At 36.0% G+C, this 22,449-nt stretch overlaps 1 protein-coding gene across 1 annotated transcript in view; it reads left to right on the plus strand.

Annotated features, from left to right (window-relative positions):
- RBPJ (recombination signal binding protein for immunoglobulin kappa J region) overlaps positions 1–22,449 on the plus strand; it is a 33,026-nt gene that overhangs the window by 3,152 nt on the left and 7,425 nt on the right. Inside the window, exons 2-9 of the mRNA XM_009272298.2 lie at positions 751–846; positions 10,430–10,595; positions 11,746–11,920; positions 13,414–13,551; positions 13,766–13,878; positions 16,107–16,247; positions 21,076–21,231; positions 21,941–22,044. Coding sequence (XP_009270573.1) covers positions 758–846; positions 10,430–10,595; positions 11,746–11,920; positions 13,414–13,551; positions 13,766–13,878; positions 16,107–16,247; positions 21,076–21,231; positions 21,941–22,044 — 1,082 coding nt within the window. The 5' untranslated portion in view covers positions 751–757. The remainder of the gene's footprint in view (positions 1–750; positions 847–10,429; positions 10,596–11,745; positions 11,921–13,413; positions 13,552–13,765; positions 13,879–16,106; positions 16,248–21,075; positions 21,232–21,940; positions 22,045–22,449) is intronic.

Genomic DNA, 22,449 nt, shown 5'->3' on the forward strand with positions numbered 1-22,449 from the left:
GTGGGCGGGTGGTGAGCAATTGCATTGTGCATCACTTGCTTTGTGTATCATTATTATTATTATTATTACTATTATTATTTTATTTTATTTCAATTATTAAACTGTTTTTACCTCAACCCACAAGTTTTTCACACTTCTACTTTTCCAATTCTCTCCCCCATCCCACCGGGGAGGGGAGTGAGCGAGCGGCTTTGTGGTGCTCAGTTGCTGACTGAGGTTAAACCACAACAAACAATAAGCTGAAGAATTTAACTTTTTCTTAGTATCTTCACAACCAAAAGAAAACTATATAAACATTGCATTGATTTAGTTAATAGCTTAAACAAAATTTCAGAACAACTTGTCATTATCATGAGAGACTAAATTGGCTAAGGAGACAGTATTGAATTAATAAAGTGTGTTCTAATCAAATATTTGTGGCATGGTACTTTATAAAATTGGGCTTTGAACATGGCGTAGTGATTGGCGTTTGTACGATTTTATATCACAAGCATCTTTTTTTCTGGAAAATGTAGTAATTGTAAATGACCACAGATCCCTACTGCTAGCTTCATGCAAGATAGTTGCTTCTTTTTGCTGTGTAATTGTCTTAAAAAACAAGACAAACTCCTCTTGACCCTATTAATGGTTGCCTTTTTTGAATTTCAGGTGTTTTGGGGTTTTTTTGGTCCTAAAGCTGTCTTTGGATTATTATAGTTACAAACAAAACCAAAAGAACTTTCAAAGCTTATTTTGTCTTTTAATTTTTAGGGAAGCAATGCGAAATTACCTAAAGGAGCGAGGTGATCAAACAGTGCTAATACTCCATGCGAAAGTTGCGCAGAAATCGTATGGAAATGAAAAAAGGTAAGTGTCTATTCTTTCCTGGCTTCCCTCTACAGCTCCCAGCTGGGGAAACTATAGTGTGTCGTCTGGTACATAGTACATTGCAGAATTCCTCAGATTGTACTATATTCTGAAGAAACATAAAACAAAGTGTGTTCTTGTAAATCATTTAATTATGTAACAAATGCTGCAAACCTGTGGCATTCAATGTAGTGATGCCTGTTTCTACCAACAGGTTCTGTATCTGTGGGTGAAGTTTTTCTTCCATTGACCTAAAATGGCTTAAATTTTAAACCTTCCATTTTAAGTCTGGAGTAAACAAGGCGATTAATGGTGACTATTTGTAGAGGAGTGTTTTCCTGAGTAATTTAAAATTAATATGAAAGGGAGATTGCTAGCCTCAGTAAGAGACTTTTCTGAATCAGATCTGTAATAGCTTTAAAAAGAATGACAGGGCAATCATAACCATATTTACGATAAACATTCTTTCATAAAAATCAATACAGTACAAGTTACAATAATAGGTAGTTTTCTAAGGGACAGAATCTACAGGGAGACGTGAGGATGAATGCTTGTTAGGCAAAGGTGAATTTCCTGCAGTCTTCTCTATGTGATGTTTTTATTGCATGACTAGTGTAGAAGCAAGTAGGGTGGTCCTTCATATGCAGATTTCTAGTCCTCTCATGATGAAATAGAATTTTCTTTAAGTATAAATGATACTTTCCTACCTTAAATTTCACTAAAATAAATAGTGCAGTATTTGGTTAGTTTTCAGATACTTTGTATTATTAATATTTGTTCACCACAAAAGACCACATATTCAGCACATTAATGGTTTTGAAGTTTTAACCTTTCTTTCACCACTGTTGTGTAAGTCCTGTTACATCATTATGTTTTTTACAGTTTTCTGAGATTTGAGATTTTAACATATTTATGTATGAAAGTGTTAGAAAACAGGAATGTTAGAATTAAGCCTGCAAAGTTCTCAGTTCATTGCTACCAATCTAAATCACACTTCTGATGTCTGTGAATCACAGAGATGCAGACTATATTTTCAACTGTTCTTCAGTATTCTGTGCCTGAGTACTTGTCTTTCAATATGTGTCGTCTTTTCTATTAGCCAGTGTCTCAAGACCTTTCTTTTGGGCAGCGTCCAGGTTCTGCAGCTCCATGGAATTGTTTACTCAAAGTGCTTTTTAGATCTTTCTGAAACACACACAGCATACTTGTCTGCTTCTATCTGCTATATAACTGTACAACCCTCTTGCTCACTGCCACGCTTAAATGCAAAAGGGTTGCATTGCAAGGCCTTACTAGCAGTAAATGACAACTTTAACCGTTTGCAGCAAACTCAACAGCCAAAAAGATTTATCGTGACAATATAGGGACCTCTGATTGTTATCTTCTCAGATTGTATTGTCATTCAAGAGTTGCATAGTTAACTCATCACTGCAGATGAGTTAAGCATACTACTCCCAAAAAATGAGGGGTGTGCCTGAAGATAAGAAAGTGACTTTCTAAACAGTCTATCTGTAACTTCAGTTGGTTTGTTCTCCTGGGGCCAGAGTAGTTCATGAGGGCAGGAACATTTTGCAAAGCTGTCCTGTGTATCATCATTTTGGAGAACAAATTGCATCAAAAGAAGGGAGAAAATAAAAAGATAAAGTATGTAATTTTGATTAATAAGTTCCATTACTGTTTGGAAAACTTACATAATTGTTCTGAAGAATACAGGGCAAAGCTTCAAATTGTTATTTGCTAACAGTTTCTGAAAGCTCCTGTGTGTGTTTCATAGCGTTGCCATAAATTCCTGTTGCCTTGAAAATATTTGTGTATATTTCACTTGATGCTGTTAAAGTCACGGTGGCACATACATTACCTAAGTACTGGTAATGTTCGGTAAACTAGTCACTGGTTTCTCACTGCTTGAAATGATTGCTAACTGGAATTAGGCATTCTTTTACCACTTTAGATTTTGTGAGGTGCAGTTCAGTTCCCTATCTCAGCACAGCTGCATTTGTTCATGAAAGGTATCTCAGATTCACCTCTTTAAAAATGGAAGCATGTCAAATAAGTGTAGAGAATTTCAGAGCTTTGCAAAAGATGACTAGGAATGAAAATGGTTGGATGTTTGTTATAAAATAATATGATGGTGAAATGATTGCCATTCTGATATGGGTATGAAATGAAAGTTTGGAATACATATTAAGACTTCATTTTTCAGTTTAAATATTTTAGTTTTTCTTATGTTTTAATGCACCATTTAGACTGTCTGGTACTGTTCTGCTAGTTCCCAGACTGTTAGCATCAGTAATGATGTCCTGTTGTTATCAGCGTACAGAAAAATGCCATTTATTAAATCCTTGGATCCATGTGTGCCCTAAGGTACTTAGTGAAACTGAATAATGAATTAGCTTCTTTCTTTCTTTTTTTTTTTTTAGGGTTTTTTTTAGGGTTTTGGGGTGGGGTTTTTTTAGGCTTTTTTAATTGCTTCTGTTTTATTCATAGCAGAATGTGCCCTTTGGTTCTTCATATTGCTGGACTGAGCAAAATTAGTAAAGGTTTAAGGCTGCTTTATGCAACTGGTCAATCACGTTTTCACCATTTTTACATTAAATACCATTTCTGAAGTGAGTTGTTTTCCTTTATAGACAGAAACCTATTTCATACCTGTTTTTATGGAGAAATTTCATGTTTTCCATGGGACTTCATTATGGCATGGATATAATTGGTTAATTTTTGATCCATAAAGAATAAGTTAAATAGCACCATGTTTGTAACTAAGAATACAAGTTACAAAAGGAATGATTTCTTAGATTTGACATGTCTTTCAAGTAAATATAGAACCTAAAAAAACCCTAAACAAACTTCCACCTTTTGTTCCAGTCTTTAAACCTTGTCTGTTGTGAGGTCATGGAAAATATTTATCATTAATAAACTTTGCATGGCATAATTAAAAGGTTAGCACAATAACTACCTTTCAGTGTTTTGACGAGGCTTAGTAGATGGTGAAATACTCTGTTGAAAACGCACTGTAGACGGCGCAGATCTCACGTAGTGTGGCCTGGTTTAAATAGGCCTCCCAGAAACACAATTCCAGGTTGTTGCCACGTGCATGGAGACTTTCTGGGTTAATCTGAGCGTGTTCTTGATACTTGTCCCTAAATAACATTAATTAAAGGAGGCTTCTTTCTTTTTTGAGTGAACTCTTCTTATTAGCCTTGCTCTTCCCAAAGTTAATGTTGTTTAGTTTAACAAAGAAGCCAGGAGGTAAGAAGCTCAGGGATGGACTTTAGTTGAATTTAAGACTTTTTGCCTAATGTTTCCTTTTGGATGGCTGTCATCTTTCAAAGGCATTCAGCTGATAGAGGCTCAGGTGATGTTTAGTCCTGATGAGCGTGGGTGTTTGGCTTGCGCTTCCTGTATTTTTTCCATATTTACTGTTCACTGGGACTTCTCTCTTCAGAGTCTGAACAGTGTGAACATTCAACAGTTTAAAGGACTGAAGTGTTTTGGATTCCAAGACATAGTTCATCAAAGACTGTGAGCCAGATTGGTATTTGTGGATTACATGCTGTTCTGAGTTTAAACGTTATCACTACTGATTAGCCTGAGAGTGGTCTAGTTGTGTCTTGTTTTACAGCTGTTAGTGAAGGAGCTCCTGTACTTTCTGCTCAATTACTTTCCTTCACTGAACTGAGCGTGCCTGCCCTCTGGTTAATGCTCTTGTTATTGAGAGCATAGCCTTTTCCAGGGCCTACCCCATGACTCTACTACTTCACCCTTAGCACCCTAGCACCTAATGATTTTTCATTTATTTGTTGTTGTATTGAATTCTTTAGTGGATATTGTTAGTTCTTTCAGCTCCTAAAAAGGACAGAAGACTGCTGAGTAGTTTCATGCTCAGAACAACGTGCGTAATTGACAAACACACCTCCTTGCCCTGACCGACTCGGAATTGACCAACAGGTACAAAGGAAAAACTTCCCTGCTAATGTCACTTTGAACATAAAACCAGCTGGTAGACACCTCTAAATCCTCCTGAAGGCAAAGACTTCTGTAAGATGAACACAGGGGTGACTTGGATGATTTGAAAAAGTAAACCTTTGTGAACAGAAGCCTGTGGTTTAAAAAGAGCATTGAATGCATCAGAACTAGGCAGCAATGACATGAGCTGATTTTATTTTGCTTTCTACTCCTTGCTTCCTGGCAAGTTCAGTTAGGGTAGCTTGTCTGCTTGAAGTGACATATTTTCTCTGTATTGATTGGCCTGAATTGACTGAAGGGGCTGAAGGAATTGAAGGCATATTGTTCTCAATAAGCCAAAGACTCAGCTTTCCACTTTCTGTTGTTGCAGTCAAGACTCAGAAAACACTAAAAATTATCTTGTTCTTCCCTTCAAGTCGTTTGGAATAAAGGGGAGCATCATTAGACAAATCTCAGCTTGGTTTTCTTGCCATGGAAAAATGTTCAGTTTCCAGTTGGTCTGATGGAACAGATTTGTCAGAACAGATGAGTAACAGCTTGCTTCTGTTTGCTGTACTGAGTTACTGAGCCCGGAGTCTAACGTGAGGTTGGTAATACTATGGTCTTTCCTCACTTGAGCAGCCCATGACATTGTAGTGTAAGAAGGCACATTACTTCTTGGAGATTGATCCTCTGACCTTTTCTGGCTAGTATCAGTCCCAATGTTAGCTTCATTTAAAACTGCCCATCGTTTTAATTATACTGATCACAAATTCTTGGAAGGTGCATAGGAGGAGCATCACAGAGAGACTCTTCTGAGAAACTAGGAGTCCGCTACAAAATGTTGTAGAGATGTGTTAAATACGTGAAGTATTTGCAGACACCTGGTATCCCAAAATGTTACCCTGGTTCAGTCACTGTGCTTTATATCAGCAAGTAGGAAGCACTGAATCTGCATCTTGTCATGCAGCTCCAACAAGGGTGGAATAGGTTTTGTCCAGGAAAGACATTCCTGGTTGTTATACTTCCAGTAATGAAAGAGCTCACAGACTTGATCCCTAACAGATCTCGTGTTTTTTAGATTAAGTTGTTAGGTGTTTACCTCACGGAAGAATGTCCTGTGTTGTTTTACTGCTCATTCGGCAAGGAATTGCCAGTCTGCTCATGGCATGGAGAAGAGGTATTAAAAGAATATGTTATAAATCCAGTGAGGAAATTACATCCTACATGATTTTCCACCATTACTTCTTGTACTGAAAATTCTGAACAAGCTCAGAAGAACCAGACACAGCTGCCTTTCCCTCCAACATAATTTTCTTTTTAGTATAGGTCAGATTAATACTTCAGAAGAATTTTTACCTCCTACTCAGTCTTACTTTAGTTTTGTGGTTAAAGAAAAAAGAGAGGTAGGCCCTGTAAATCAAAGGTCAAAGGAAGAGTATTTTCATTTGTTCCACCAAACTTTGTCCTACCTTATTTCCTATCACTAATACTGGAAATTACTTTACCTCAATTACTTTACTTATTTTGGGGAGGTGATTTTCTTTCTCTCTTTTCCTCTTTATAGTGATCTGAAAGCCAGCCTCTCACATAAACATTTACATTTCTATTTACATTGGAAATGTTTTATTAATGAGAGAACATGTTTCCAGCACTTATTTTATACATATCAAAGATACTTTCTTTAATCGTCTGTGAAAATTAGAAATATGAGGATACTCATGGTTTACTCACACTATATTGGATAGAAAAACTGTAGTTAATCTCTTCTATACATGAGTTCCTGGGATTGTAAATACAAAGTAAAAAGCCCCCACACTGTACTTGTCTGTATCTGAAGGGTGAGTTAGAGGCTGACACATTAAGAAAACCCATTCAAATTGTGAATGTCCAGACTCTTAAAAGTTAAAACTTTTAAGTTTTAACCAAACTTAAAATTGTCTCGGCTTCAAAAGTTTCTTTCTTTGTTCAGTAAGTCAGTTTTCCAAGGTTTTTCTCTGTGTTCTAACTTAAAAAGAGTGCTTTAATTATTGTGACTTGTTTTCTCGTCATCAATGGGTTAAAACTTGCTTCTTATAGGTCTTCATTGCCATCTAGTGGCCACAGTTATTCAAAGGACTTGGTTTAGAATAAAACTGGACTGAAAAAGGTTATGAAAAAAGTTTGGGATTTTTTTCTTGTGTTCTAACCAGTAAGATAAATAAAAAAGAGTACATGAGGAAGAAAGGTAAATGTGTGATGTCTGCTTTATGGTGTTATACGTACTTGGAATACAAGGGGTTTGGTTTCTTTTTTGCAAAGTGTTGCTCCATTAATAAAGTTTGATATCAATTTTTAGTCTCTGTATAATTTCTTTATTGGAAATACCTTATAATTGTTGAGAAGAAAATTAGTGGGATACATCCATTAACACTGAAAAGATCTTGTATTGTCATTCGAGTTTGAGAGTTCAAAAGCTGACTAGATATGCAGTGTGCTTTTTCTGGCAAAAGATCAACTCTTGAATAAATGCATCTGTTGAAGTTTCTTCTCCAAAAAATTGCATTTCCTAACCTTGGAGTTAGTTCATAACCCCCATTTGAAAAGTATTGTTCATAGGGGAAACATGATGGTGGTCCTCTATCTGGGATGGCAAAGTAGAGTAGGCCTCCTAAACAGTACTTGGGGATGATCGTTGCCCTCGCTTGACCCCTTGCCAGTCTAATAAAAAGGTGACTCTTATCCTCTTGCTTCCTTCCCACCCATATATATATGTGTGTGTGTGTATCTATAATGATTTTTTAAAATGTGATCACAATTGTCTACAGTAGAAATTTTCTCAGTGTAATGCTAAAGCTGTTATTTCTTGCTTTGTTTTGATTTTCTGTTTTCCTAAAACAAGCCGAAAGTTGCAGCAATGAGTAGATGAGCCTCAGAATAGATTTTTAACAACAATTATGGTATTTACATCTAGATGTGGGGTGGTATAGGATATATAAATCAGATCAGTCATGTGAAAGTGAATATGCACCTTGTACTTTAGTATGAATTTTATGATTTTAACCATTGTCATTGCACTGTCTCCCTCACAAACATAAGTCCTCTTAAGATCATTTTTCCTTTAGGATAGAGAAGCATTTGAAGGAAATTAGGTCATGTCATCTGTGCTGATGTAATGTTTGAAACAAATGCAATTGAAAAGTAGGAAATGCATTCCTGGTTTTGAGATCAAGAATTTGTAGTAGGGACGGGAGGACTTAATTGGCATGTAACAGAAACTCACGGTGTTCTTAAATATAACCCTACTGCATCATTCAGCATCTTCATGAAGAAAGCTGGAACAGAGGTCAGGTAGCAGAAGATAAGAAGCAAAAAGCAGAATAGCAAGCAAAAAGGGGATACACAGTGTGTGTTGTTTGATAACATTTATTACTGCTTAATCTTTCTATTCATGGTGATTTTCAAATTTCAGAACTTCTATTCTTACAGCAATAAAATTGCAATAACCCATTCTAATGTCAGATAACTATAGATTTCAGCTCTATGATTCCTGGCTGGGCTAGTGGAAGTATTCTCTTGTGCTGCTACTGCAAGTGTGTTAAATTTTATTTTTGAGGTAGTTATTGTGTAGTTTCTCAAGTTGACAGTTCCATCAGGAAACATCTGCTTTGCAAATTGGCAAGTTTCTACCTGTTGCCTTGGTTCTCTGTGTTCTACTTTTTCAATTGGAAGAAAAAAAATTCCAGAGCCTTCATATGACCCATAATTACCCCAAAGAGTAAAATATAAATAGTTAAAACTGATGCAATAAGCACATGAAAAAATGTTAGTTGTTAAACTTTGAATAGTTTGCTTTTACAGGTGGCTTTCTGTTAACTCATAATTCCATATTTATCAAAATTTCTATGTTTGAGAACAATGTGAACGCAATAAAAGGAGCAAATAATTGTTATTATAAGTCTTTGCTGAAACGGATTATCATAATGGAGGAAATACAGCATTTGTTTTTATTTGTTTAGAATTAAGTTTAAAAAGCAATCTGTAGGAGCAGTTTCACAAATTAGTGTGCTTCTCAATCGTGCAGATCTTTTGATGTCATGTAGTGAGCTGCTTTCTACAAATTCTCTTTTGTAGGCAGTCTTTTTCAAACCAAGGCACGATACTTTTGAAAGACGTTCATAGATATTTAAGCTGCATGCATATTGGTATATCAGCAATTTTGTTGTGTTTTTAAAAAGAGTGAAATTAAGTGAAAAATTTTCACTGTGGATTTATTGGCAAGACAGCAAGTTTGATTTTTTTTTTTTTTTTTTTTTCCTGCAGGGGGTAATTTTTTCTCATTATAACTACTGAGACATTTTGAATTGCAGTAAAACTTAAAATTTGGTTGTTTCTCTAACAAAGAATATACACTAATTGTGTGCATTAACTGAAATGATTACAAATCTTTGCATTTACTTATATGGATTCTTAATATTTGCATTTTATTATTATGTGAGTATTATCTCAGGACTTTGGTTTCATCTATTAAGAATTCTGTTACTTAGAAGAGCATTTTATATCTTAAAGGTAATTTTGCTGAATAGGTGAGATAAAGAAGTGTATTAGACTTGATTTTCATACTAAAGCTGACTTCCACTAATTGAGGTTTATATGGTATTTAATGGAAATAATCCATGAATTCAGTTGCCCCAAGCCAAATTTAAAAAAAAAAAAAAAAAAAAAAATCCTTCCTACCTACCTGTATAAGGTAGGAGTCGTCTTTGGATTTCGGGAACGTCAAGTTAAGCACTACTCTCCAATTTGAAATAAATTGAATAATTAAAAACTTTTTCAGTTATTCTCTCCCTTCGTGCCTCTTTAGCTACCTCACAACTGGATCTATTCATTCTGCTTTTTTACCTTTGATCTTAACTAAATGATGATAAAAACACTGCAGCTGTTGGCTAAACTAAAACCAAAAGTGATTAGGATTTGTGTTTTAACAATTTGCAGAAACTTCAACACCAATACATTGTATTGTATGTATAATGCTGCATTTAATTTTGAACATGTTGCTGTAAGTAGCATCTAGACTGATTTCAGTCAGTGCTGCTAAAGACTAGATCATACCTTTTACAGTTACCAACGAAGATGTAAAATCATCTATTCCATTTAAAAACAGAAGAGATTTATGCTTGGACAGAATAGACTTCCTCCTTGCTAATGATGAAACACTAAATGTTTAGGAATTATAGTCAGCAGTTGTCCATTAAATTAGTTTGTGGAACTGTTCCGTGTGTATTAATTGCTGCATCATGTTAAGCACCTACAAAAGCAAAACACTCTCATCACTTTCAAGGCCCTTTTATTTTCTTTGAGAATCTCTTCTTTGTAAGGGTAGAAAGCGTTTTGGTTTTATAGGGGATGCAGACTGTTACCTATCATATATTGAACTGGAAAGATACTCAGTGACAGTGCAACTAATGCTGATTTTCCTTGCTTTTTCTCTTTTTGATTTGCATTTTAGAAAATCTTCAAGGCAAATGAAGGGCATGCATGTATAAACTCTAATGCAAAGTGTGAATGGGCTGAGAAAGTTTCGGGTACACAACAGTTTCTGTCTCAAGAATTTTCTTGAAAGCTGTGTGTAATCTCATAATGCATTTTTCATTTTCAGGTTCTTTTGTCCTCCTCCATGTGTGTATCTTATGGGCAGTGGATGGAAGAAAAAAAAAGAGCAAATGGAACGGGATGGTTGCACTGAGCAAGAGTCACAACCTTGCGCCTTCATTGGAATAGGAAACAGTGACCAAGAAATGCAGCAGCTCAACTTGGAAGGAAAGGTAGAAGAATTGTAATAAACCACTCAGATTACTGCAAAGGATATTATTACAGCTACGTGGTGCATATTTCAAGAAATGCCCTTGCTTATTTTTGATAACTTTTGTTACACTGTAGCAGATACTACATAAGTGGTTTAAAAAAATCCCTCAAAAATATGTAGGACAGTTGAATAGGTGGATTTGGTTGATGGGATCATAGCAGGGTACTAACCTTTCATTAGTAGGCTGTTGATTCAGAGTCAGTAAACTGTTAGGTTATTTGGTAGGCATCAGTGGTTAACTGAAGTAAAGTTTCTGGCCCAAACTCTGTGTCCCTCTTCCTGGCTTGCATGAATGGATAATCTCATCAAGGAAGTATCTGAACAACATCTGCTGCTAGAAGTGGTCTTTAAGTCCCTTTGCATAAAAATACAATTAAAATAGCATCTTAATAAATTTAGTAGGTTATTTTTTTACAGTGATATAAATTGCTACAAGATTTTTTTTCAAGATACTTGTGATGACTTAAACAGTTGGAATAGAACTGGCAGCACGTGAGTGCTCATTTTAGCTGGTTGTTTTATTAAGCAGTATTTTACAGCTACCTACTATTTCCAGCACAGTCTACTTAGAAATGCTTCATATGTTGCTGAATAGAAAAAGAATAATAAAAGTTCTTTTTGAGTTTTTTTTTTAAGCTCCTGTTGTCACCTACCATAAAGACTTAGCCAAAAGTAACTTCCTAGTGTTTCAAAACCCAGTTGTCTCCCATCCTTTCAAGAAAAGTTTGGCTCAACACATTTTCTGCACAGGCAGCCTCTTGTGAATGCCTAGTGTACTACCTGTATAGCTCTACTCAAATGTAATTTTTAGTAGTGCTCTTAACCGCTCAGAGATGGCTTTGACACAGCTACAGTCTCTAATCATCTGTTTTCCAGTCCTGGTAAGGGTCTTTAGAAAGATGCTAAAGTACTGAAGTCGGGTGCTAAACTTCACAAAGCTAAACAGTAGTCATAAATGATATCCCTATGGAGGAGAGAGAAAAAGCAGTTTCTGATGTGTTTTAGAAACTATTGCATCAGTTTTCCTATTTTGTTAATAATTAAATATACATAGTTTCTTGAACTGGGCTGACTTGAAAGAAGAAACAACAGTATGTTTTCACCTACAGAATTATTGCACTGCCAAAACGTTATACATATCAGACTCAGACAAGAGAAAGCACTTCATGTTATCGGTAAAAATGTTCTATGGCAATAGTGACGACATCGGTGTGTTCCTCAGTAAACGGATCAAAGTCATCTCGAAACCTTCTAAAAAGAAACAGTCACTGAAAAATGCAGACTGTAAGTATTTTACAGTTCTTTTCTTATGTAGCAATTCATTTTGTCTCCTACTAATTTTTTCTTTTGTATTCTGATGTCTGACTACAAAGTAAATACAATGAAATTTTCAATTTCTGTTTTCTCTAATGTATTTCAGAACTGTACACATCAGTGTATTTTAAAGTATTCCAATATAGATAGGTTATGCTGTGGAGTTTTATGCAGTCACAGTTATTATTTAGTAAATATAAAAGGCCCACCAAAAAAACTTTATTCTGAGGAGTGAATCCTTGTAGACAAATGCATAAAGAATGCTCTACCTCGGCTTTCTAAGCTGTTGGATCTCTTAAGCTGCGATGATCTGGTGCTTAGGATGTTTTGATCAGTATCAAAGAGATAGCTTTCAGATTGTGATAAATGAGTAGCATGTTATCCAAACTACACTTAGTCACATCACAGCCACTTTCTTACTGTCTAATGCCATTTTCATGTTGGTTTTATTTTTAATATCTTTTGCATGGTTCCTTTTAAGTAATTGGTTAAGAAATCTGTATGGTGATATTTCATCCAGATTTATTTGCTTACTGTGTTTTTCAACTAAAGGTATCTTTGGTGCTAACATATAATTGGGAGCATTTTTGCTTTTCCTCCAAAGTTTTTTGCCTGCATACCACTGGAGCACCTCAAGAGAGACCCTTTTTTTGTTTGTTTGTTTTTCTCTCTCTCTTCACTAGTGCTTTAAAAGGCTCTTCCATCTGTGTTGGGCTGGAACCCATTCACCTATGGAATGTGGCCGCTAGCTTTCCACATGGCTAAAGGCAATCTGTTGCTGTGCAATTCACGCCTGTGAGCTCAGAGTATCCACTGTTGACTTTGTATTCAGACAGATAGTTTTGATGGACAGTGAATATGAACCAAGTAGAAGGAACACGCCCGTTTTGATGGCAAAATGCTGGTTGCTGATTTTTTTTTTTACGGGAGCAGACTTAGCATTTCTCTCTCTTGAATGATAAGTAAGTTCAGATCTGAGAAAATTTTGAGTTGCATGGTTACAATTTTACATAGTTATGTCTGTCTTCCTTTCAGTTGATTGTTATTTGTAAAAATAATTTTTCTTTATACTTCAAATATACTTCAAATGATCACTGAAAGTTGTCTGAGTAATTCACAAGGGCAAGCTAAAGCTTCTGCTCAAATAATCAGTTGTTGGAGAGCTATGAACAGAAGGGAGTTTTCAGCTGGCAAGCACTGGCCCATTTGGCTAAGTGGCAAAATTCTGTGAACTAGCATGTCTTTGGAGAACAGCCACTATGTATGTTATCCCTCTTGTAATTTTGTGATTATTTTTGATCTGTCACAAATATAAATACTTTCTATATTAACCAGTAGTTGAGAATTATTTCTTGATTTCCAGTATTCATCAGTTTATTTTACTGTATTTGTGACTTTTTGTTACTTTTCTATGTAATAATGAAGTAATTTTATAATCTCAAGTCTGTATGTGTTCCTTGCAGTATGTATTGCGTCAGGGACAAAAGTGGCACTATTTAATAGACTTCGATCCCAAACAGTTAGCACCAGATATTTGCACGTAGAAGGTGGTAATTTCCATGCCAGTTCACAACAGTGGGGAGCATTTTACATTCACCTCTGTAAGTAAAAATGAAGCAATATATTTTTTCACTTCCCTCCCTCCACCCCCACAAAAAAAAAGTCCTGCATTTTTTCCTCCGTATTAGTTGCCCATATGCAGATTTGTTTTGTTACTGAGTGTATATTTGATGTAATAGTGTGATGTTAAATGTTCCTCCTATCGAGGAAAACAGTGATTAAAACAAATAATGTGAAAATTCCTGTTTCACACAGTGGATGATGATGAATCGGAAGGAGAAGAATTCACAGTGAGAGACGGCTACATTCATTATGGGCAGACTGTCAAACTTGTATGCTCAGTAACTGGCATGGCACTCCCAAGACTGGTACAGTTTAATTTCTCCAATGCTGTAATTCATTTGTAGATGGCTACTTAGAGTAATTGCATAGTTGGGTTTGCATTGTTTACAATTTTTGGCTTTGTATGTTTCCTTTTGGTAATACGTTTTATATGGAAAATGGCATTCATTTTAATAAAAGCGTATTTTGATACCTGCAGATTAATTCTGTAAGCAAAGAACAGCTCATAAAATAAGCATAGAGAATTTTTCAGAATTCAAACCTGCCAAAGTAGGTTAATCTGCAAGCTGTCCTTAAGAAAATGTCTATTTTAAAAACAGTAATGTAGGTCCCAGCGTAGCAAAATACTTTAAATACTGATATCGAATAGATGAGTAAAGTCTTTGCAGCCAGTAGGACTATTCCATTTGTTGAGTTCAGCACAGCTTTAAAAATGTTCTACTGATTTGAATCTAAAAGCACTTCTGTGTATTTCTAAGGATACATAATTATACCAATATCAGCTTGCAAAAGCATTTTGGACATTTATTAACACTGTTTTAAATATGGAACATTGGAAAAGCCTTTGGAATAACTTTTTTTTTTTAGAAAGAGACAATTTCAGCCCTTGTCTGTGTCACAGATACAAAATTGATTATAACCATTTAAGGTTTGTGAACCAAAAAAAATATTTTTTTGCTGGATACACAGTAATGTTTTTTGTAAATAAATTTAAGTATAATTGTAGATTTTTTTTCTCCTGTTTTATGCACTAAATGCCAGCCTAAGTGGAATTTTATGTGACTGATAATAAACAATGCTTCATATGAGATCTTCTGTGAAATTGTGGTTTGTCAGCCCATTATGAATTTCATACAAGGCTTTGCTAATTCCACTTTTAAGTAAAAACAATTTTTAGAATGTGCCAATGTAAAACCAACCTTCCCTGCAGGCAGGTTTTTGTTCCCCTTCGCAGACTTATTTTACTAGGACTGTAATGACAAATTCTTTCCCAATATCAAACTTAGCTAAAAAAGAAGATAGCCTGCTCAGAGTAAGTGGTATAAAATGATTGTTTAAATAGATCTTTTTTTTTCTTTTTTTTTTAATCACATTATTTGACAGAAAAATCCAGACCTGGTTACTACTGATCTGGTTCAGTGCACATGAAATTCAGTAAGAGGATCTCACTTTATTTGTGGGCTTTGTGTTAGTATTTTTTTATTGCCGAAAGGAGATGCCATCATTTATGATTCCAGAAACCTTATTTGTAGGTAGAAATAGATTAAAACAAATTAGGCTAAACGTTCCTGTTTTGTTTGCTATTGGGAACATTTGTCATGCTGCCTTACAAGATTGATTGAAGGTGATGTGATTAAAAGGTAACTTGCAGATATTTTATAGGTTAATGCAAAGAACTTTGAAGAAACAGGTTAACCTTGAAACTTATATTGCTAATAATGCCATTTATTATCATTAGAAATCCCAGAGGACATGGTTGGCTTTCTGATTGTCGGCTTAGAAATCTTCAAGCACTTTGGCTGCTGCTTCTGCTGATGTTGCATAAAATGAAGTATTAAACTTTTTTCTAGAAGTTGAGTTAAAATTCCAAGCTACAGATTTCCACTGTCTGTAAGGGAATAACTTTTTTAATTTTTAAAAATAAATTAGCATAACAGCTCTGAATTAAGTCAGCAGATACTTTTTCACTGAACTGCCAGATGTAAGGAACAATTGTTCTTTGCAGTTGTCTTTAAGTAATATTTAATGACCAACTATTGTTAAGATACGCTATGATTGTTGTGTTTGCAAAACTGTACTTAAGGACATCTCCATACCTTTAAAGTAAACCCTTATTTTCAACTGTTCTCGTTCAGCAACCAGTCTGCCACAGAATGTTGTTGATGCTATCAATGGTGGAAGCTTCTGTAGAAGTCTATTAATACTTGACCCTACTGCTCTTTTGTACCAGGAAATGGAACAAAAGTAGATTTTGCTGAAGCTTCAAGTTTTTTCCCCACTCTTATAGCAAAAAAGATAAAATATATATGCATGCAGCACATTGAAGCTGTATGAATGGAGTGTCACTTCAATGTTGTGTTCTTGTTTCAAAAGCATTGAGAATTATGAATCTAATGTTGGTACTAAAACAGGAGGCATGGAAATGAAAAAAAAAATGACCTTTCATTTGCTTTACTAACAGTACATGTGTAATCTCCAATGTAATGAAGTACAGAAATTGTCCTAAATATATCTGTAAAATTTTCATTCACAGATAATTCGAAAAGTAGATAAACAAACAGCGTTATTGGATGCAGATGATCCAGTATCGCAGCTCCATAAATGTGCATTTTACCTTAAAGACACTGAGAGAATGTATTTGTGCCTTTCCCAGGAGAGAATAATCCAATTTCAAGTGAGTTGTCTAAAACTATTTCAATAGATGAGAAGCGTGGTTGCGAAGTTTTCCCAAATATTCCCAAAATGTGTATGAATGCCAGTTTTGCGGTTGGTTTTGAGTGAGAATCTAATATTTTGTTTTGAAAAAACAGAGGATGAAAAGCAACAAACTTTCTGTCCCTTTCCAAATTGTTTTTTCTTGTAACCTTCCATGTCTGTCTAGACAATGAATTCTATTTTCTCCACTGCAAGAAATGGAAACACACTAGGAACTTGTGCATGCAATCATGATACTGTGGCTTAACATGTTGACATATGCCAGTGGAGTTGCACCACTTACTTGTGTGTCCATTTCTAGATTACAACAACTAGGAAATGATACAGTTTGTGATAATCTTATTTCATGGTGAATTTAGCAGAGTTGCGCTGTCTTGCTCTTGGCTAAGAGCATAAACATAGACAGCTAGGGTAGTTGACCACAGTAATTTGTAAAGCCACAGAAATTTGATTTGTCTGTAAAGAATGTAGCTGTCTCAGTCTTCAAGTATTTGTTTCTCCAGCAGGTGGAGAAAAATGTCCCTAGCAAGTTACTATAACAGGAATGAACCCCTAGGGAGAGCTGTAAAAAAAATACCACAGTGTACAATTATTCTGACAGCTTGTACAATATGCTAACAAATTGTGGTTTTAGTCTCGTGTATGTTAGCATGCTTTTAGCAGACTTTCAGCATGGTAATTCCCATCAGAGTAACAAGACTGTGACCAAGTTCAGGCCTACCTAAGCATTGCAATTTTCTTTAAACACCCAGGGCAGCTCAAATAGCAAAGGGTGTTGAGAGATAATGCTGTGCTCCAAGAAGATGGCCACACTCGGGAAAGACTCAGGACTTCCTTAGGAGAACAGCTGTAGCTTCTTGGGTAAGAAAGGTAGAGGTAGGAAAGGGGGAAGCTAACTTTTTAAAGATTTCCCTTAATTTAAGGGAAGGGACAAGGATTGGTAAAGGCTCAGTTGACTTCTATCCTGAATTGGGACAATGGAAAGAGAATATGAGAAGCTTTGTTCATATTTCAGGAAACATATTCATGACTTGTGGCTCAAGAAGGGACCGGATCTATAGGTTCTACCCACATCACGTAGCAGATAATATCTATCAATATACGTTCTTGTAAAGGAGAATGGACCTTCGTCAAGAAGAAGAGAAAGCGATGAAACAGGAATTGCAATAACTCAGGATCAGCTTTGCTGTTTGATCTTTCTCAAAGTACATTATGGGAAGGGCTGAATGAAGAAGCAACTCCTGCTTCTCTGACAGCTGCCCTAGTTCAACGTCCTGGAATTACCTGTGGGACTACCAGGACATCCTACCACTCTTCAGTTTCTGCAGCACTCATGAAGCCCGATCTGATAAGAGCTCTGAACTTTCCACATGGGTAGGGCTTAGGTAAAAGGACAACCCACTATTCTGAATTCTTTTAGTGGAGTAGGTACCTGCTGCTTCTACTCGTTGAATAAAATCTGTTAACTTGCACATTGGGCTGTTATCACTCTTTGGTAAGTGAAACCACTATGGAAGATAAACTCTTTCTACCAGTAGCAGGAGAGAAATCCCATTTTATCTGTTTTTTCCTTTGGACCAGAAGACCAAGATGAGAGAAACAGGCATGTGTAGCATCTTTCACCTGCCTGCTCTTAAGCATTTGCTGTTGAATACAGTTCCTACAGTAGGAGTCTAGACAGACTGTGGTCACTGTAAAAAAAGAAAAAAAAAAACAAACACAAAAAATCCCAAACTTTACTTTAGGGTGACAAGTCTCTCTTGGGTGAATGGAAATAGCCCAATATAGAGACCTTAGAGGCTTAAAGCAGAGAGGCATGAACCTACAAAACCCTTGAAATTCAGTTGCTGAAGTACCAGCCCGATCTCTCTTTGAAGATGTCCATGTATTCTGGAGAATACAGAAAGAATATAAATAATGCCTTACTGGATCAGAGCATAGTGCATATCTACGTCTAACAGCAGCAATAGGACATGGTGCTTACAGGAAGCAGGTGGATCTGGTCGCTTTATGCAGTCCAATGCAGTTGTACTCTACCAGCATCCACACTTTTTGTATTAAGGGTTGTTAAAGGCTGCATCCCTTACTCTATCTTTTAGTATCATTTTGTAGATGTGTAGTCCATCAGTTTGATTCCTTTTGAATGTGCTGATGCTCTCTTTTTCTGCAGTATTCTGTGGCAGAAAGTTCAAGAGGTTTCCTGTCCTCTGTGTAGTAAACTTTTGCTGTATTTGTTTTGAATGATCTAATAGTTTCTGAGAGTGATTCCTAGTTCCGGTTTTGCAGGATTTAGTGAGCAACAGTTCTGCATTCACCTTACCCATCAACATCTTAATTTCTTCTCTCCAAATTGGAGAGTCACAGTCTTTTCAATTTCTTCTCATAAGGTCAGCAGCTCCTTGGTTATTTTAGTTGCCTCTCTGTACCTTCTCTTTTTTCACCTTTCTTAGACAGGGAGACCAGAACTGCACACAGTATTCCAGAATTAGGTGAACAAAAGATTTACACTGGCAAAATAGTACCTGATACCTTGTTCTCAATATTTTTTTTTCTGATGGTGTCCAACATTGTGTTGCCACTTGCGGCTGCCACTGCACATTGAGCTGGTGATTTCAGAAAACTGTCAGTGGTGACTCCAGGATCCTAAGCTGTAACTACCAGTTCCAAGTTCAGTATCTTATGGGCATCATTTACAGAATTTTTCTTTAGAAGCCTCACTTTTACCTAAATTGAAGCTCATTACCGCTTTTTTGCTTTCTATGTTCATTTTGATGTCCTTGCAATTGTAACAGCATTTAACTACCTGAAAAACTTAGGATCATGCAGAAGTTTGAAGATTTGACTTCACTAGCACACTGGTGAGGACGTTGACTAAAACTGATCGCAACACCAGTCTCGGGGAGGGGACTGCACTGTTGGCTTTTGTGCATTTTGAAAGGAGAATGACTGTTAAGGTCTACCTTTTGCTTTTTGCTTTCCTTTAATTAGCTTTCTATTAAAAAAAAAAAGCACAACTTTTTCTAATCCATTATAATTTCATTTCTTTAATATCCTTTCATATAGAGCTTTCTTGAGGTTTTTTTTTGGGGGGGAGGGGTTAGTGGTGTTTGGTTGTTTGTTTTTTTAAAATCCAAATATATTATATTCTTGGATTCCTTTTGTCTGTGTCCTTGTTGTGTTTACCAGTTCTTGGGGAATTCTGTCCTTTATCTGTTAATGTTATGCAATTGTTTGTTTCCCATCCTGTCTCCATGTGAAGCCAGTCAATACATGAGGTACTAAGCATGGTGTTAGGGCATTTCAATCTTCCAGTGCCACCTGTTGAGAAAGTTTAGCTATAAAAGGAAAGGCAAGAGGGGTGGGAAAAAGTGCCTGGAGGTGAACTGCTGTATTTGGAAGTGACAAGGAGGAATGCTTCTCTGGAAGAGGAATCATAATCTTTCAAGGATTTCTGTGACAGAAGGAGTAATGTGTTCCTGAAATGATTTGTGACATAGGACTTTCAGAACAAATTCTGTGGCATTTGCCTTCCACTTTGTGGCTGGGATTTAGCAGGTCTGAAGAAGCCAGTCAAGGATCTTGTACAGGGTCATTCATTTTTGGTATCTGTGGTTTTATTTGTCATGAGTTAAAGTACGTCAGTCTATGCCAACAGGAATTGTAGCCAACCTGTAGGAAAAATGTCATGCATTGAAATAGTATACAACAGTTCCTCTTTTGAAGTTGGGCTAGTAATTTAGAAGCTCTATATGTTTCTAATAAAAATATCAGTTGGTTCTTGAGCTTGGAAAGATCTGTAGTTGCTATCCTTGTTGCACACTTCCCTTGCAAGCTGTTTTCATTGCTTTTTTACATGATCATACCAGAGTCCACATGAGAATGCAGCTTTGATCTTAACTTCCTTTCATCTGAACTGGTAAATTCGTGCTAATTGGAGTCTATCTAACAGTTTTGAAGAGTGAAGGTTATGGTTACATGCCTAGATATCCTTAAAGCTTAATGGAAGAAAACAGAATTTAGGTATTAAAATTAGAATCTTTGAGTCCCATTTTTTTCTGTGCCTGTGTTTAACCTATACACAATTTCCTTATTAGTTGCTAGATGATGGAATTGTTCAGAGAGGCTTTTGTTGCCATGAAAAATAGTTGTCAGTGTACTTTCTATCTATGTATATATGTATGTATACTAATTTAGTAATATTTAGTAATATTTACAAGGAGACAGTGAAAGTTTCTGACTAATTTGCAAGGTTGTAATTTCAGCTTCTCTCCCATGTCTTTGCACAAACACTGAAACATAAGCTTGTGTTTTCCATCATTTTGTAGATGGTGAAGAACTCTCTAAAAAGAAAAAAATCCTGGCCAGATGTAAATCATAACTAATTAAAAGTATTCCACTTCAGTCTGTAGCTGATTTAGTCACTTTGCATTAATAAAACAAGATCTATTTTAAAGTAGCTACTTCTAGTTGCTGTAGTTCGTTGGTTAATGGCTATTGAATAATTTTAAAACTTTGAAAGCTGAACTAAAATAAAACCCAATAATAAACAGGAGGTTGGAGAGGTGACAGTGTCATAGGTGAGAGTTAGTGTTCTCACAAGTTTTAGTTTTCTACTAGTTTTGCTGAAATGTATGTGACTGTTTCTCTAGGTCATTTTGTTAGAGGAAAAACATAAGGAAACATGTTTTTGAAATAATAGACATTGTTACTGGCTGGGTTGTTTTTTAGCTCTGTGATTTGGCAAACAAGTCTACAGGTCAGATTTAAAACTTTTCTTTCTTTCTAAGGCCACTCCATGCCCAAAAGAACCAAATAAAGAAATGATTAATGATGGAGCTTCTTGGACAATCATTAGCACAGATAAAGCAGAATACACGTTTTATGAGGGGATGGGACCGGTCCATGCTCCAGTGACACCTGTGCCTGTTGTAGAAAGTCTTCAAGTAAGTTTGTTTTTTTTAATAAACTCTTTATGTGAGATTATTTTTGTCATACATACTTCATGGTACCTTTGTAGAATACTGTAGGAAAACATTCTTACTAGCTTTATAAATAGGAAAATTACTTTATGTTGCAATAATTTTTATTACCTACATTTCAGAATACATGAGCCTATCTGTCACAGGAGTAATATTAATATTGTTCTATACATTAGGAATTTTATTTCTTAAAATACTACGGTAGTGATATCCTTAGGACTTCTACTTCTGTTTGATTGTTTAGAAAATTATTTTGGCTCTTAAAACAGCCAATTATAGATCAAAGAGAGCCAGACTGAAACCTTATTAAGAAAGTCAGCATTCTGCTGTGGAAAAACTTGAAGCTCTCCTAACACGTTCTCTGAAAGATTCTTTGTTCTTTGTTTTCAAAGCCTTGTTGACTTCTATTCTAGTGGCCACTATCAAAACTTAGAAGTTCCTTCAGGATATCAAATTAATTGGCAGTATCTTTTAGATGTGTTACTTCTTTACAGTTCAGTTGTGTAGGTATGTTTCTTTCAGTTTTATCCAGCTCATAGAAACAGCACTGTTTACAGTTCTTGTATGCATGTGAAGAATTTTTTTCTTTTTTTTTCTGAGAGGGAGGTGGGTTTTTTTTATTAATACATTTTTTTGTGGATTTTCTTCTTTTTTCTATTTGCTCCCTTTCCAGTTGAATGGTGGCGGGGATGTAGCGATGTTGGAACTTACAGGACAGAACTTCACTCCAAATTTACGTGTCTGGTTTGGGGATGTGGAAGCTGAAACCATGTACAGGTACAGTATTTCCCACTACTTTTATGGTGATTACATTTTACTGGATGCTTTGAAGAGTGTATACTCATATGTATACATTCAAGTGTATACTTTCTGCCCTGCAGAAAGGGATCTGGGAGTGCTGGTTGACAGTAGGCTCAGTATGAGTCAGCAGTGTGCCCTGGCAGCCAAGAGGGCAAACCGTATCCAGCTGGTCAAAAGAAGTGATAATCCCACTGTATTTAGCGTTGGTGCAGCCTCACCTTGAGTACTGTGTGCAGTTCTGGGCCCCACCATTTAAGAAGGCTGTTAAGGTACTTGAATGTGTCCAGAGGAGGGCAACAAAGCTGGTGAAAGGGCTGGAAGGAAATGTCCTATGAGGAGTGGCTAAGGACTCTGGGTTTGTGTAGGTTGGAGGAAAGGAGG

This window comes from Aptenodytes forsteri, unplaced genomic scaffold (genome assembly GCF_000699145.1).
Source record: "Aptenodytes forsteri isolate BGI_AS27 unplaced genomic scaffold, ASM69914v1 Scaffold333, whole genome shotgun sequence".
Lineage (NCBI taxonomy): Eukaryota > Metazoa > Chordata > Aves > Sphenisciformes > Spheniscidae > Aptenodytes > Aptenodytes forsteri.